We start from the raw sequence: 17,832 nt of genomic DNA, 5'->3' as shown, positions 1-17,832 counted from the left end.
GCCAATGTAAACCTATTGACGTGTTAACTTGAAAACACAATTTAACATATCTTAAAACTTCAACATTGTTGTTTATAATATGTTTATATTGTATGCTGTCCTAAATGGATGTTTCGAAACAATAACATCTTATTATATCTTATCTTATCTTATCGTATGACAAAAATACACAGACTGAGTGTGCAAAATTTTCAATTACAATTAAATGCCTAGGTAAATATAGAAATTAGAAAAATCGAGAACCTATTTATTGATGTGACTAGATCGTCTCGTGATATGTGAAACTTTGTCTAAAAATAGTAACATGAAGTCGAGACCATATTAAAGAAATAAGGAGACGGCTTGAGTTAGCCGCAGTAACGACACGATTGTCACTATGGCAGTTCATTGGTGTGTTATACTTGTTCTATCGGTGCATGTATATGTTACTCGTTGTACACCTGCCATTGATCTAAATGGGCAATGGGAAGTATTAAATATTAAGCGAGGTAAGATTATTTATATCTGCGCGAGTTTATCTTCGATTAAAATTGATTTAAACTAAGATTCAATTCAACTTTGCTGAGAGGTGTATGGTGATTCATCTCCACAATACCAAGGTTTGACAACATACTTCTGAAGAATAACGTCTATCAAGTCAACTCGTTTGCACGCAAGGCTTGTTAACATAATTGGTTAACAAGCGGTTGCCATGCAAATTACGTCCCCAAAAAAGAGATTTTTCATACAACCAGGGGACATAATTCTGGAATTTAGGGTCCAATATATGCGAACCGAAATCTCATGGATATAAACTTCTATTGTAAATTTCATCAAAATCAGATCAAAATTGTGATCTCTAGAGGGTCCACAACCTTGATATTACATACTTTAAGGAGCGGTCATTTTATCAGGGAGTTTCGTTCCGATTTTCACAAAATTCAAACTCAACCGGCATTATGGTGTAGCGCTGATACATTTAAGCATTTATTTTTCATCGGATAACAAATATGACCCCTAGAGGGACCATAAGCTAAAAACGCGATTTTTCGTTCAATCGGGGACCTTAATACAGGAAGTTACGGTCCAAATATCGAAAGAAACTGGGATCTTTGGGTGGTAAACATACATTTCAAGTTTCAGCAAAATCGGATACTGTGACCTCTAGACTGTCCACAAGCTAAAAACAAAAAAGTGCCCTTTTCGTACAATCAGGGGCCATGACGTTACGATCCGATATATGCCAATATCAAAAGGAAACGAGATCTTTAGTCGATAAACCTATATTTCAAGTTTCATCAAAATCGGATAAAAATTGGGGACGGACGGACGGGTGACGACAATACGCCACGTGAAAATGTGGGCGTATAATAATGTTTTGTTTTTGCAAACCTGTAATGTTATCATGATCAAATTGTATGTCAAATCGCAAACATGTTTTGTTCATAAAGTTATAGACCGGTTTTGGTGTAGACTATAAAATTCCGACTTGGGTATTCTGTCCAAAAAGCGTAAGCTTATTCGTTTCTCCCGCATAGTCTTCTTGGAATTGGCGGGGTGTTGTGTGCATCTTTAAAGTTGTTGCTGGTATGTCCCATTATCATTATTTTACTTTTTAGTGACTGACTGAGTTTTAATTTCTATTTGAAGGATATCGAATTCCAGCTACCGTTCCAGGTTCAGTATATACAGCATTAATTGAGAGTAACATCATAGGTGATCCTTATTATAGGGATAATGATGCTAATTACAAGTGGATTGGGCGAGAAGACTGGACTTACACAAGAACTTTCGAAGGTATATAATTGATAATTAATAAAACTGAGAAAACACGGCCATATCACGAAAACGGGAAAGGGAAATAGGGTTTAACGTCCACTCGACACAAACTAGGTTATTTCGGACCAACATATGGTTTAATTTTATTTCAATAATTCGCTTGCGCGTAGGGTTCTTTAGCAGTGGGAGGAAACTATCACGAAAACACAAACGCAAACTGGTGCAGTATTAAAAGCTAGATTTTAAGAAGCCAATGGGGGCAGACGATAACATTAGGGCCAATGGACACAGTGGGCTTGCTTGATTTATCCGCCGATAGGCGAGCCGGTTTGCAAACGGCGTATGCCGCTGAAGTGATATTCGCCGCCCCCGCCAAAGCGACGCATACGCCGCAGCCGAACTTTTGTAGACTTCTGTTTAAGTCAAGTGACCTCGCCGCTAATATTGCCGAACTATGGTCAGTCGGTATGCGCCGGTATAGACAAATCAAGCAGGGCCATTGTAACCATGTAAAGCCCTGTTTATACGGAGTGCGAACTCGAACGCGTCCATCGCGAACCTGAACGCGAACGCGACTTTTGAGCAGTTTCACCGTTCAAATAGGGCGCTAACCCGAACGCGGAAAACCGTCGACAGCTTTCGTGATGGCTTGTCTTTTTCTAGCTGTAAGAGATAAATTTTGTCATTTGCTATCATGGCTCAGGTGGAATCAGACACAGACGAGTTCTTGGCACTGTATTTGTACATAAAACAACGAAGGAAGAGAAAGAGGCGAATATCAGTGCATGAAATTTTACAGAGAAGAAGTGAGTTTGGAGAATACCATCACCTCGTAGAAGAACTGTATTGTCCATTCTGCTTTTACAAGTTGACTGTGAATATTGCACACTAGTGGGAACGATCAGGCCTAGCGGTTTCTATTCGGGGAAATGATGTCATGGGAAGTACCCGCTGATTGGTTCATTGGGAAAAAGTTCGCGCGAACTTCTGAAAAATTCGCTCGGGAGGCAATCAGGACGGTCGTTCGCGCGAACCAATATTTGTTCGGGTTCGCGCTCTGTATGGACGGGGCCTCTAAAAATGACTAGAGCATTCCAGGACGAAAAGCCGCGTTCGCGTTCGCGCTCTGTATAAACCCCCCTTAAGTGGTGCAAATGCAAATACATGTATATCCCTTTTTCGAGTAGCCTACTCGCAGTGGCGGTATACTTCTTGTTCGAGATCGCTATAATATACATGTACATAGCTACATAGCAAAGGTGTCTGCACTTTTTTAATATTTTATCCTCAATTATTTATTTGTCAAACGATTATGTTCCTCACCGTTACTGTATTGTGGTATTGTTCTTGAGTCAGCATTGCATATTTATCACAAAAACAACCCAACAATATATATAATAACTAGTTGAATTTTAGTTTGATCGACTTGCATATCTCTAGTTCGAAAACTTCATGAGGTTTTCTATTGTCAGTTTTATATATTTAAAGTTGCAACATGCCAAAATAAATATCCGAGTCTTAGCCCATACTCTATCAAAAGTCATATAACTAAATTTGAAAATATAAGCCTTAAACTTTGAGCTTATGTTACGATCAAATGTCATATCTCTAGATCGATAACTTTATTCACGAGGGATTTTTTTTATTATCATTTGAATATATTAAAGATACATTATGGGAGATTATAGATAAAGAGCTGACAGTTCTCACTATAGTAGTTAAAAACTAGATAATGTAATGAGGATTTGCTGAAAATTTCAGTCAAACTGATCCACTCTGAACCGAGAATTTAGCGATTGAATTTTTGGCCTAGCCTCGATCATCATTACTGAAGTCGGTACGATAAAAAACATAGTCTCGATTATCCAATTTTTGATTTAATCATCAAAATCGCTAGCAGGCTAGCGACGACACCGAGAGTTGATTATGGTCTGGATAAGTTAATTAATGTCTAATTAATAATTAAGATAACATTTCAGGCCTAAAGAAAGAACTGCAATTGGCAGATTTAGCTCGTGCATAATGTATGTTTAAAAATATCAAAATATCATATTAAATGTCAGAGCCTAAGATCACTCATCAGAAGTCTAACTAAATATTTTTAAAATTAATCTTGATTTCACGCCGACATGTTTATAAAATAATAATTCGAAATTTTAGAAATTTTACGGACTAGCAAGGTTGTTAAGCCTTTACAGTTTTCATTAGAATAAAATACAACCCGTAGTCGAAATTTAAAATATGTTTCCACTTCAGTCACTGCTGAAATATTATCAAAAGCATCAGTTATTCTGGTAGCGGAAGGTTTAGATACGTTTGCTACTATTATCATTAATGGACAGACGAATTTGGCGACAACAAACAACATGTTTATAAGATACGTATATGATATAAAGAACTTCCTCAAGGTAAGACAATTAAACTGATAGTGCAATATTGATAGCCCAAACTTATCATCATCTCAAGGGTGAGGTAGCTATCTTTAGTGTGAACTTAAAAGTCAAATTAAAAGAACACCGTGAAATTATAGACTGAGATCATCTTTAAGCCCTAGTCATTCAAAAATCTTGATCTACATTTTAACATGTAGTATAGAGGCAGTCATGTTACAGTCGAATTTTTAAATTACTTTTAAACCAGACACTATCAATTTCAAATTGAATCAAATTGACATTAGACCTACCTAATTATCGATACTTAAGCATCTGCCAACTTCGAGTAAGGTATTTTTCGGAACGTTTTATTGAAAACCATTATGCTGTAATATAATGAATTAAGGCAATCGGCGAATATTTGTCTTAGATTTCGCAAACAATCCAATTTCAACAACTTTGGTTTATCTGATTCGCAGTTTTTTTTTACAGACCTGCCAAGATATACCTCTTTATGAGTACTTCATACCGGCATTTATGATTAAGACGCTTTGCCGCAACATAGAAACATTATTAGCACTTTCCTGTTTATGGTCAGTTAATGAAAAAAGGACTTGCGTGATTTGACAATATATTATATACATCATGCATTTGAGACAATTCTGCCAATCGTTTCATGAGATGTTCCGAATCGTATATCCAAGCTTGTGGGTTTTCTCCGGGTCCTCCGGTTTCCTCCCACTGCTAAAGACCCCTACGCGCAAGCGAATTATGTAAATAAAATTAAACCATATGTTAGTCCCGAAATGACCTAGTTTGTGTCGAGTGGACGTTAAACCCCATTTCTCTCTCTCTCCGAATCGTATACTTTTTTGTGGTTTTCAACTAGTTTAACGAATGCCCACTCAAAATAAGTAAATCTGCAAGTGCTTTGATCTTTGGTAATTATTTTATTTATTTTCTTGGTGGGAGTGATCATATATATTTTAATGCACGGAGGACATACAATTTAGTTATGATTTTATATACGTAGATTGGGCTTAGTTGTATACATTGTTAAATAACTATTAAATATTATTATTACCATTATTTATAGGTTGGTAGTAATAATATAACAATAGAGTTTAAATCAGCTGTATTAATGGCGGATGCACTGGCTAAAAACTCATCCTATGATATTCCGCCAGATTGCCCTAATCCAGCACAAAATGGTGAATGTCACAGAAACTTTATAAGAAAGGAACAATGTTCGTTTAGTTGGGATTGGGGACCATCATTCCCTGGACAAGGAATTTGGTAATAAATTTTCATGAAATATTATTAAATTCAATATTATAAATGGTATCGATCAGAGAGTGTCTGTAAGACAGAATATGTTCAACAATGATCTGTAAACTACATGAACATTTCTTGATATTTCAGATTTATTTTAATATGATATATATAGACGAGACTCGACTTGAATCATGGGTTTGTGTTATATACGATGATATGAATATATAGAGTAAACTAATCGATTTGAATTGGCGTCTGTGCCACTAATCATGGGCTCATGTGATACCTTCTATGACAAATTTCATTTTTGTTTCCAGGAAGAATATTTCAATCGATGCCTTTAATACTGGTGTTATTAGAGAACTCACAGCTACGCCTCTATTAGGTAAGTCTCTCGCATACAGTCAACTGGCGTGGTTTCGAATCCCCGGTTGTACGTGACAGGGAGTAGGGTCGCCTGTCCAACCTCGTGGGTTTTCTCCGGGTCCTCCGGTTTCCTCCTACTGCTAAAGACCCCTACGCGCAAGCGAATTATTGAAATAAAATTAAACCATATGTTAGTCCCGAAATGGTTGGATGGCTGAATGGTTAGCGTGCGCGCGCTGTATCATAAAGTCTGTCATTGAGTCGACTGGCGTGGTTTCGAATCCCCGGTTGTACGTGACAAGGAGTAGGGTCGCCTGTCCAACCTCGTGGGTTTTCTCCGGGTGCTCCGGTTTCCTCCCACTGCTAAAGACCCCTATGCGCAAGCGAATTATTGAAATAAAATTAAACCATTTGTTAGTCCCGAAAAGACCTAGTTTGTGTCGAGTGGACGTTAAACCCCATTTCTTTCTCTCTCTCTCTCTCTCTCTCTCTCTCTCTCTCTCTCTAGTCCCGAAATGACCTAGTTTGTGTCGAGTGGACGTTAAACCCTCTCTCTCTCTCTCTCTCTCTCTCTCTCTCGCATACACCAAAGTCCAGAGTTATTGTCGTTTTCTCCGTCTGTCGTTCCTCGAGACCTACATGTACTTTAAAAACTTCATGAATCGTGGTAACTTATTGTTAAAATCGCTGATCGTCAGTTCCATTTTTCGAATAGTATAATAATGTTTCTCGTCTTAATTGAATATTTGACAATTAATAAAAAAATTAACCCCAATCATCAGGTAGATAATTTCCCACCGGATTACAAAGAGACCCATCAAGGAGGGAACGTTAATAAAATCTTAAATTAATTACATCTTTGTAAATACGAAACTAATCCAATTTTGGACTGATATTCCTTTTAGAGATTCAAATTTCATAGTATATAAGTTTGCAGGGGATCTAAAATGGCGACCAGAGACTTTTATTATCTTGATTTATGTAATATTCTTCACTGTTCTGTATTCGATTAGTCAATTCCGTAATATGCATTGTGCTTACGTATTTTCCAGTATTAAAGAATTGAGTAAATATCCAAAGCACGTTGAATATCCACAGCCCCGGGGCGTTATTAACGAAAAACAAAAATAAAATGTTTTAAGATTGCGAGGTTTTCATTGGCTAAAATTTGTACAACAATTTTAACATTCAACCGATGAAAATGCTGCATCCTTAAAATAATTTAGTTTAAATTTTCGTGAATAAAGTGCCGGGTGTAAAAAACCTATAGTGCACCCAGAAAGTATATGTTAGGTTTTAGAAAAAAACGTACCGATTTGATTTTAAATTTCAGTAAACAGTACATGGTCAATTGATATTCAACTGTATCTAGATGTGAACAATATGAACACAACAGGTAGACTCAAGACAAGCTTACAATTAGCAGGGCTAACATCATCTAAGTTAGTATCAAGAACAATATCAGTATCAACTGTACAATCGGAGTTTTTGTATAGATTTGCTGTTCCAAAGGTAGGCTCACACATGTTACTATAGGTCCTCATTTTGTACAGGTTGCTTGTTGTAAGGAAAGTAAAATCCTTATAATACCATAAATTTCAAGTGAAATAATTTAAACATCAATACCCGTATTATATAAAAGTAAAACCGGTAAATTACTGCATTTCCGATCGGAAAAAAAAAGGAACTGTTTAATCAGTGGTATAAAAATCCAATCCACTGTAATCAAACAACCTGGGAAACGCTAGTGTATATAGGTAATAAATAAACGTAGGATGTACAAAAATAAAGAATGTGATAAGCTTAAAGCGCCCCGTGTTAAGTAGCAAAAAAACATGATATACCGACATTTTTAAAGAACATATTTAGTGAATGTGCAGTACCTGTTCCTGTAATTCTCAGAAATATAAAATTTCTACTTGAAACTTTGTACAGAAATTGTTAAAATCAGTTTCTATCTAATTAAACAGGAACTCCCTATACATTTGTGGTGGCCAAATGGATATGGAGAACAGGCTCTATATTATTTAAATGTTCAGTTTATTAGCGGTGATGAAATGGCACAGAAAACAGTAAGACTTGGATTCAGAACAATCGAACTTGTACAAGAACCAGTATCCGGTAATTCATCCCAAGGTACTTAATTTATTGTAATTAGACGCTGGCTCGCTAGCCTGGAGGTCGGGTGTTCGATCCCTGCATTGGCCGAGAAAGTTCATCTAGATTTTCCGGCGTGGTTCCCCCTTGTCAGTGATGCAGGACGGAGGGCCTGATAAGGACAGCTGTCTAGTCCTTCGGATGAGACGAAAAACCGAGGCCCCGTGTATACATTGGAATGCACGTAAAAGATCCCTTGGCAGTTGGAATTCGATATAAGAGTAGGCGATAGTGCCGCTGCCCGGGCAAAATTTCCCTCATAGCGCACTGTATGGCGTATGCCGGTCTTCATTAGCCCAGTTTCGGAGCAGAACAGTAGGACGTTAAACCCCATTTCATTTCATTTCATTTCAGAATATTAAGCCATGAAAGATTTAGAGAAACACTAAAACAATGTATAACTCATATTCATCTTTCGTTTAAGGTTTAACATTCTATTACCGAGTCAACAATGTGCCAATATTTTTCAAGGGAACTAACTGGATTCCAGCAGACAGTTTTCAAGAGAGAATTACAAAAGCAAGGCTAAGGAGTATTTTAGATTCAGCTGCTGAAGTTCACATTAACTCAATGCGAGTATGGGGTGGAGGGGTACGTATTACGTCCATGTTGTATAATATGTCTGATTGCAAATTGTATAAACCAATGTCATACTGTAAGTTTAAGGTCGTCCTATTAGAACGAGAAAAGTTGGAAGTCTCTATAATATTGACAGCTAAATGTGAATTATAATAAATAATACCAGTGCATTGTATCTATATCAACTCCTGGATGAAAATATAAAGCCTGTATTTATACATTATTTGGGTATAAATAGATGAATGGATTGGGATGACACGCAAATTAATATATGCAGTATTGACTTAACGTAACGGATGTTAATAACCAATGGAAAATATCACATACCAAAACTAAATTCATATAAATAGACCAAGTGAATTATCAGACATTTATCTCAATAATCTATAGACTATAGGTGGCGTCAATAAAATGTCTTGAATGCATATTTAAATTTTGATGGTGTATAACCTTGTTTCAGTAACTTACCTTATTCAAAGATGTCATTATACACGCTTTGGCATGCCAGATCAACTGAAAAATTGCCAACCTACTTTCTATATTATTGTAGGTATACGAAAGCGAAGACTTTTATGATATAACTGACGAACTGGGTATATTAATCTGGCAAGATCTTATGTTTAGTGATGCTCTCTATCCTACCACTTTAAGTTTCCTGAATACAGTTTCAGTAGAAGTAAGCGATCAGGTAACTACTAGCAGATTTTATATACGCCTGTTCCATTTTAAATGCTCACATTTCATGAGTGTGTATGATTATCACACTTGTCAGTCAATTTGAAACGCTTAACATTTCTTTTCGCTAAGTTAGTGCCTTTGTCGCCGAACTGGTCCGAGTTTGACCTTTCATTTTTAAAAGACCCGTCCAAAGGAGTAACCCTCTCAAAATTCACATGGTCTCCTGGCTAGCCAAGTGGAGGAACCCTATAACAATTCAGACACGGTCATCAATTTTATGCCTAGTCAAGACCCCCCCCCCCCCCCCACAACTCGTCCGCTGGAAACTGGTGGAATCTCGAACTAAATATAATATGTTCCAGGTTCTAAAACTTATATTACTTTATGGGTTGGAAACGTTGAGGCAATGTATTGACATTGAATGTGAATATGATTAACCAGATCGCACGTCAAACCAGGATTTATGTGAAACAACAAACCAGAAACCCACCAAAGAACGTAATTCAGTGGCGATATATTGGACATACATTGCGCCATCCGCATATTGCTTTGACGTTAGGTTAAAGACTATTCTATTCATTTTCCTTGGAAAAATGACACTAGTAAATTAATCGAAATAATAGCATGTGAATATAGCTTGAATTTGACATTTTATGCGTAGTATTACCGTGGTTTTTAGATTTTAATATACCTTTGTGCGCAAATTCCGGAATTGTGATCCAAAATTAAGCCGGTTTTTATTTTATTTCAGGTTCGCAGATTGAAGCGTCACCCTAGTATTGCTCTATGGTCAGGAAATAATGAGAATGAGGGCATCGTTTCCACGAAGTAAGTATTTGTTTCAAATATTGCACAAATCATCTTAGGTGAAACCGACGGGAAGTTCTATTTAAACATAGATTATGCAAGTACTAAATCTGTCTATTGCAGGTCTTTCTTTAGTCCTGAAACGTTATCTCAATTATTAATTAGACATTAATTAACCTACCCAGACCATAATCAACTCTAGGTGGCATCGCTAGCCGCGATCTTTAGTGGATTATGTGCCGATTTATTGCATAACTTTCCTTCACGATTTAACGATTAATTGGATAATCGAGACCATGCTGTTTATCGTACTGACTTTAGTATTGATAATCGGGGCTAGGCAGAAATTTCAATCGCTTAGTTCTCGGTTAATAGTTAATCAATTTGAATGAAATTTTCAGCAAATTGCCTTTAGATTATCAAGTTTTTAACTATTATAGCGAGAACTGCCAACTCTTTATCGAATCTCCCATAATGTATCTTTAAAATTTGAAAATCGGACTGTGTAGGATAGAACAATTTTTTTTATTTAAACATATTTTATTGACAAATATCAAAAGGATTGAGCACAAGTTTCAAAAACTTAGAAAAGCCCTTTCCATACATAGAAATGATAGACATTATTTAATACTAACAAGATTTCGAAATAGTATATACAATAATAAATAATTTATAAGTAATATAAGTAAAGTCAGATGAATTATATCTCAAAGCTCTATATAAAATAAGTGAAGAGGTGATAAAGAGAATATAAAATTATATTTAAAACATTGAAAAATAAAGTTTAATAAATGGGATATAAATGAACTGATGCATGTATAAAATGATAAAAAGAAATAATAAAAAAAAAAAAAATGGGGGGGTGGGGGGTGCGGAGAAAAAAAAAAAAAAAAAAAAAAAAAAAAAAAAAGTTATCCACCAAAAAAGCTAAAGCTAATAATTTATTCTAAGATGTAACTACTAACAATAACTTTTATTTAAATTTAAATCGTTTTGAAAGTTTAATATATTTGTGAACTTCAAGGAAAAGGTTTGTATTCATCTCAATTGACAATTCTGAATTGCCGCACAATAGGATATCTATATTTATCACAGAATAACTTGACAATGTATTTAATAGTTCAGCACGAATTACATCATATAAGTGACATTGCAGGAAATAGTGTTCGGCATTTTCTATAAATTTGCCACAAGAACATGTGGGATCATTCACAACGTTTATTTCATACAAATCATTTTGCAACGAACTACACCCATGCCGTATTCTAGTGTGAATAATATTTTCATGTCTATTACCTTTACAGTAGTAGATTGGCGCTTTATGTATTAAGGAACGTAATTTTTGTTTGTATAGATATTTGAAGGATTTAAGAGTGGTTGATTGCTTTATGGGGTCCTCTAATAATTCCCAATCTCGAATTGTTGTGGGGAAGTACGAAGTTTGGTGTAATGCTGTTCTACAATAAGGATATCTATATTCGCTAATGTTTCTTAAATTGTATTTTTGTGGTGTTTGTTGATAATATTCTAGAATGTCATATAAGTATGCTGGGTTTCTCTGATTTTTAATTTGAAAAAATGTGGTTAGTCGCTTTTGTGTACGTCTGTCTGACAATTTATTCCATCCGGTTTCAAAATAAAGCGCTTCACGAGAACAAGTTTTAGTTAGTCCAGTCACAATCCTGGCAGCTTCTAGCTGTACCTTTTCAAGTTTTTCGGTATTGGAAACGTTACACCCATCCCACACTTCACATGCGTATTCCATTTTTGGCCTTATGAATATCAAATATACGTTATTTAGAGTTTGTCTATTAAAGGTGAATTTTAGTTTACGCAAAATATTTAATAATTTTGAGGTGGACGAGATAATAGTTTCTATATGGATGGTCCATTTGGCGTCATTGGAAAGGGTAATGCCCAAGTGTTTGTGACATTTAACCACTTCAAGTGCTTGATTATCGAATATCAGACTCGGATAATTTTCTGGTTTTTTGGAGCTAAATAAAATAGCTTTTGTTTTGTTTGGATTAAAGTTTATAAGCCAATTATTCGCCCAAATGTTGAGATTTGTCAGATCGTAGTTTAGGGACTGTTCTATCTCTGAAACTGACTGTTTGCTACACCCAAGTGCCGTGTCGTCTGCAAATAATCTAGCCACATTATGGAGTACATCTTGTACATCATTGATGTAAGTCAAAAACAAAAAGGGGCCCAAAACTGATCCCTGGGGAACTCCTGATTGAAGAGTAATTTCTGATGACACAGAGCCATTTACGAATACCCGTTGAGTCCGGTCTTGGACATAACTAGACAACCACGTAATTAGCATGCCTGAAACCCCATATTGACTTAATTTGTGTATCAAACCAGTTAAATATACGCGGTCAAACGCTTTAGATATATCGCAAAAAACATAGCAGGAATATAGTTGCTTATCTATTGCAGATGAGATATCATGATACACTTCTAAAAGTTGATGAACAGTAGAGTAGTTCGGTCGAAACCCTGATTGGTATTTGTACAAGAGATTGTTTTCATGAAAATAGTTAAACAGGTGTTTGAAAACTACCTTTTCTAATAATTTGCTCAAAGAACTTAATAGGCTTATAGGTCGGTAGTTTGAAACAATTTCAGTGGATTATATCCATAGACACCAGATATTGGTGCCCTCATTATTGTAATTAAAAATACATGTATCATTATTATAATAAACCATAAACAGTATGAAAAGACAAAAACAATGAAAACTAATTGAATGTTCTTAATTAATTTTTAAATAAAATCTTTTAAAATTTGCAGACATTCTGTGTTTCCCCCATGACAATGATGCCCTAAACACCTGCTTACTTTGCTTAATGAAAAACTAATTGAAAGTTCTTAATTAATTTTTAAATTAAATATTTTAAATTTGGCGGACATTCTGTGGTGGCCATATTACCATGATGCCCTTATCACGTGGCCTATTTTGCCCAATGGTTAATTCAGCATTGTAGACATCGTTACACACATGATACGGGGATGGCTCTGAATTATAGACACAGATTGCTTGGTTATGGGCATGCACGTTTCGAATTCAAATGTAGGACTGTGTTTCCTTGACACCGGGACAATGGATGCCCTTCGTGCAAGCAAATTTACTCTTTCTGCATCAGCTGTCACCACTTCTACCTACTAGTTGTATTTTATGCATTGATTATATAGAATACTACCTATATGTATTCAAGTATTTTATTTCACTTTTTTAAAGGAAAGATGCACGTTTAAGACAGGATTATGTTAGACTATATATAGATCTGATCATGCCCATTGTTACAATCGAAGATAAAACCAGACCCTTTGTACCGTCTAGTCCTAGTAATGGCCCAGAATCAAAGAAAGAAGGATGGATTGCAAAAAACACAGGATCAGAATATTATGGAGATGGTAAACAATTTATATTTTGACACTTTTAACCTTATATGATCTATAAGTAAAATGTAGGTACCATTTAAGCCAATTTGAACATAACAACTGTATAAACAATAATGGGTTGGTTTAGATAACAATTAGTAAAACTCCCCATACACCGCCCCCAATCCTAAACCAATGTTAATTGGCATTATCGATTATTACCAGATAAATCTATAACTATTGGTACTTATAATTATTTTCAGTACACTATTATAACTATTATGCGGATCTATGGGATTGGAAAACATTTCCGATTACTCGTTTTACGTCTGAATATGGATCGGAAGCATGGTGTAATTATGAAACTATTGAACCAGTTTTTAATGAATCAGATCTAGACTACTATTCAGCTATGTCCAATCACCGTCAACACCACCCAATGGGTAAAGTAACCAAATTGTCATTAATAACCATTATACTGAACTACCCTCTTTAAACCTCTGGCCTTTCTGTTGCGTTCCAGTATATATTTCCTTTTCTGGATTCCCGACTTGTACGTGACAGGGAATGTGAACGCCTGACCAATCTTGTTTGTTTTTTTCTGGTTCCACCTACTGCTAAAGACCCCAACGCGCAACCGAAGTATCGAATTAAATTGAACCATGTTTTAGTCCCGAAATGGCCTAGTTTGTGTCGAATGAACGTTAAACCCCATTTTATCTCTCCCTATTTCGTTTTCTATATAGCAAGAAAGTCCTCAAAAAATTTCACAACTTTACAACGAACAAAGAGTATGCTTTCTGAAGATCTGAAAAATATGTTTCAGGAAATCAACAAATGATTAACCAGACTAAGATGCACATTACTCTACCTAATTCAAATGATCCTAAGCAACAATTTAAAAATCTCATTTATGCTATTCAGGTTGGTTACAGCTTTCGTATTCAAGAACTGATATCTTGTCGAAATATTTCGGGGCGTACGGACCGAATATTCAAAAGTCATGAGCATGACCCCGTGAATGCTTTAGGCCATCGAATTTGGGTCCCGGGTGAATTGGGTCTATACCTTTGTCGAATCACGCTTCGTCGCCGCGCTCATTGTGAATGGTCGAGGCCATCGAATTTGGTCCTCGGGCGAATTTGTACCACTGACGAATTGGGCCCCGTGGCGAATTTGGTCCCCTGCGAAGAAGGGTGTCCTGCTAGTTGGTCTATAACGAAAAACTTGGGTTTGACCTCGTAGTCAGGATCAGTAGTAAGGACACAGCCCCATCCTCCTGCACCTGCCTTCCTTTCCTATCGGCTATCTTGTCTATTACTAAAATAAAGACTATTGGCCGTATGAACTGGCTCACTAACCACGAGATTCCGGTATTGGCCAAGAACTACCTCGAGATTTCTCAGCGTGGTTTCCCTTTGTCTTAGATACACAACGTGGGCTGGCACGAACCAGCCTCTAATTGATCGGATGGGACGAAAAGCCGAGTTCCTGTATGCCCGCTGGTGGGCACTGAAAAGAACTATTGGCAGTTAGAATTCGAAAAAGTGTAGGCGGAAACGTCGCTGTCTGGGCAAATGTAAGTCTCCAATAACCCGGTCGGTGCAGAAAAATAGGGCGTTCGACCCTTTTTCATTTCATTTCGTAATATAGGATTGCCTCTCCAGACTATTTGCCAATTCATGGGTAGATCTTTGTAGAAATTTGCAATATCACTATCCTTCTTGACTACTGGTTTCTTGGATCTGTTGTACTTGGAATCAGTCACAAAAAGTGTTTTATATAGAACCCCCTCGAATTAGGAGGCAAGAAATATGCAATTATCGAACTACTGTCAATCTATTAAATAAATCACCGGTAATATTTCGCGGCAGTGAAAGTTAGTGTAAACTTACTGTTAAAATGAATAAACTAAAAATAATAAAATTGATAAAACTTGGAAATTTCATTAGATTCATCAAGCAATGGCAATTCGAACAGAAACTGAACATTATAGACGATATACAAACCAACTTACAGACGATGGTCGTGGTTTGACCATGGGGGCATTATACTGGCAGTTAAACGACATATGGCAAGGACCAACATGGGCTTCAATAGGTTTGTTAAATTCAAATCAATAATATAACAGATATCTGATAACACTTTCCTATTTACATCAAGGTTAATGTATAATTTTTTTTCTTAAAACCTAAATGAAGTATTTTGCATTATTCATTTTTATAGATGCAATATGTAAGATTTAGACAAAGAGCTGACAGTTTCTCGCCATAATAGTTAAATAATAGAAAAATGAAAAGAGAATATGTTGAAAATTTCAGTCAAATTACTTCATTCTGAGAGGAGTTATTGCCATTAGAAGAACTTTGTAGTCTCGATTATCATTTCTACCGTCGTTAAGATTATAAACAACGTCTCGATTATCCAATTTTAATTAAATCATTTACTAGCCATCGTATTTAAACCCGTTGATAATCAAAAGCAACGGATGTTCTAGATCGTTGATTATGGGCTTGGCTTGTGAATAAATGTCTAATTATTGATTTATATAACATTTGGGGGTCAAACGAAAGATCTGCATTAGGCAGATTTAGCTCTTACATAATACATTTTCATTTCTTATTATATTCTATTCAGATTTTGACGTCAAGTGGAAAATGCTACACTACTATGTCAAGAATTTTTTAAATCCCAATTTGATTTCTCCGTACATCGACGACAATAATCTAAATATCTATATGGTTATTGATGAAATTCCGGTTTACCAAGATAGATCTTCTACGGGAAACCGTCAAATACAATTTCGACCGCTGAAAATCGCGAAGAACTTTGTGAATACTAACTATGAACACAGGGATAAAATAAAACAGTTAGAGAAGTCGGTCAATGCATCGTCTGGACAAGTTATAATGGAAATTTATAACTGGAAGAACATGTCACCCTTGAAAACCTGGACAATTCCATTTAATGTAAGTTTCACTATATTAAATTATCTAGTGGTGCGGTATGCATAACTGTATAATAGTTCCTCATTTATAGATATCTCCAGTCCCTTTATGCACAATTACAATCGGGTAGATTATACGATCATAGGTTTCGGAAATGCTCACCAGTCAAACAAGGGATAGTTTTGGCTGTTGGCTATATTCACGATGAAAACAAAATGCAAGCACGAATGAGGTAATATAAACGTTGACAAAATTATTATCATTGACACATTCGAAAGCAACAATATTCGAACTCATCTGAATTCTCAAAGCGAACCATTAATCTTTAATTAGCGATTAAATCAGAACTTGTGTCCTTGCCTTTGTAATGTATAACCACTTTTATATTTCAGTTAAATCTAACATCCGAATTAATATTCCAAAGAAATGTAGCTGATATTTTATCAGAAGCTGGTTGTTCAGACAAGAAAGGTTGTTTCTTTTATTTTTTTCTCAACTCGAAAATTAATCCAACCAGTACATCATGGCTTCCATTAACATATTTCACAGACACTCAAGGTGTTATACCAAAAGCTAATATAGAGGTGAGGTACAAAATATACCAGTGGTTACATTTCAATTTTAACAAAACTGGCTGATTGCACATACTCGGAATTAATACCACTATAAGTAATTATCACTTCTGGGTAATCCACTCGAATTTGCAAAAAAATGATTGGATTTTTTTGGTCAACTTCGTATATTTCGGCGCAGGATTTAAATAGACATACATATAGGCATGTTGCTTGATCAGGAAATTGCGCGGTTGAGTTTTGGCTGCTGACTTTGTAACAGTCCCCAAGATATCTTTATAATAGTGGACATTTCACAATCCAGGGCAGCAATATTGCTTTCGTAAGTTAACAACGTACTGTTACTCACTTTTCATATCACAATTTCAGACATTTAAGTGCTTGGGTCATAAAATTGTCACATCTGATTTGTTGATATGATTGTCGTGATTTGTTGAGGTATAAAGTAGAAGCGACGGGTACTACATCTATATTTGGAAACTTCACAGAATTATGTTCTTAACTGTAAAACTAGTTCCTAACAAATAATAAAACTTAAAACTACATGTATGTTTTATATTTTCAGATATCGAATGTTGTTGCACTCACAAGTACACAATTTACAGTAACTCTTATGACAGATAACATTGCCCCATTTGTATGGATCAACGCCTACAAAATATCAGGAAGATTCTCTGATAATGGTTTTATTATGAAAGATCATCTAGTTCAATTAACCTTTAAATCCTGGCAACCCGTTAGCCTCGATACATTCAAGAAATCGTTGAGCGTACAATCCTTAATGGATATTTATTCAAATTAGTTTAATAACAAAACCACTCCGAATGCATGTGGCTACTAAATAAGTGTGTCTAAAGAAATTAATTCCAGAAGTTAACTGATTTTATATGGGTTATATATATAACTATTGAAAACCTTATTAGTTATAGT

General features: G+C 35.7%; 1 protein-coding gene across 1 annotated transcript; it reads left to right on the top strand.

The window, feature by feature from the left end:
• Nucleotides 1-338: 338 nt before the first annotated feature.
• On the top strand, nt 339-17,816 carry LOC126820738 (beta-mannosidase). The gene is made up of 17 exons (XM_050548838.2): nt 339-488; nt 1,630-1,776; nt 4,015-4,166; nt 5,227-5,426; nt 5,723-5,790; nt 7,105-7,283; nt 7,742-7,907; nt 8,353-8,519; nt 9,058-9,195; nt 9,937-10,013; nt 13,240-13,415; nt 13,646-13,825; nt 14,209-14,306; nt 15,335-15,482; nt 16,020-16,351; nt 16,723-16,914; nt 17,468-17,816. Exons 1-17 carry the CDS (start codon nt 377-379, stop codon nt 17,702-17,704), a joined length of 2,769 nt encoding a protein of 922 aa, XP_050404795.2. The 5' UTR covers nt 339-376; the 3' UTR covers nt 17,705-17,816.
• Nucleotides 17,817-17,832: the final 16 nt, after the last annotated feature.

The sequence above is a fragment of the Patella vulgata genome, chromosome 5 (assembly GCF_932274485.2).
Source record: "Patella vulgata chromosome 5, xgPatVulg1.2, whole genome shotgun sequence".
NCBI classification, from domain to species: domain Eukaryota; kingdom Metazoa; phylum Mollusca; class Gastropoda; family Patellidae; genus Patella; species Patella vulgata.
Note: the sequence above shows the minus strand (reverse complement) of the source record. Positions and strands in the feature narration are given on the sequence as shown.

Excerpts from the sequence above, each read along its gene's own strand:
- LOC126820738 (XM_050548838.2), top strand. The coding sequence starts at position 377 with ATGGCAGTTCATTGGTGTGTTATACTTGTTCTATCGGTGCATGTATAT. Across the intron at positions 15,483-16,019 it reads ACCAACATGGGCTTCAATAG|ATTTTGACGTCAAGTGGAAA; the intron begins GTTTGTTAAATT and ends TATTCTATTCAG. Across the intron at positions 16,915-17,467 it reads TACCAAAAGCTAATATAGAG|ATATCGAATGTTGTTGCACT; the intron begins GTGAGGTACAAA and ends TTATATTTTCAG.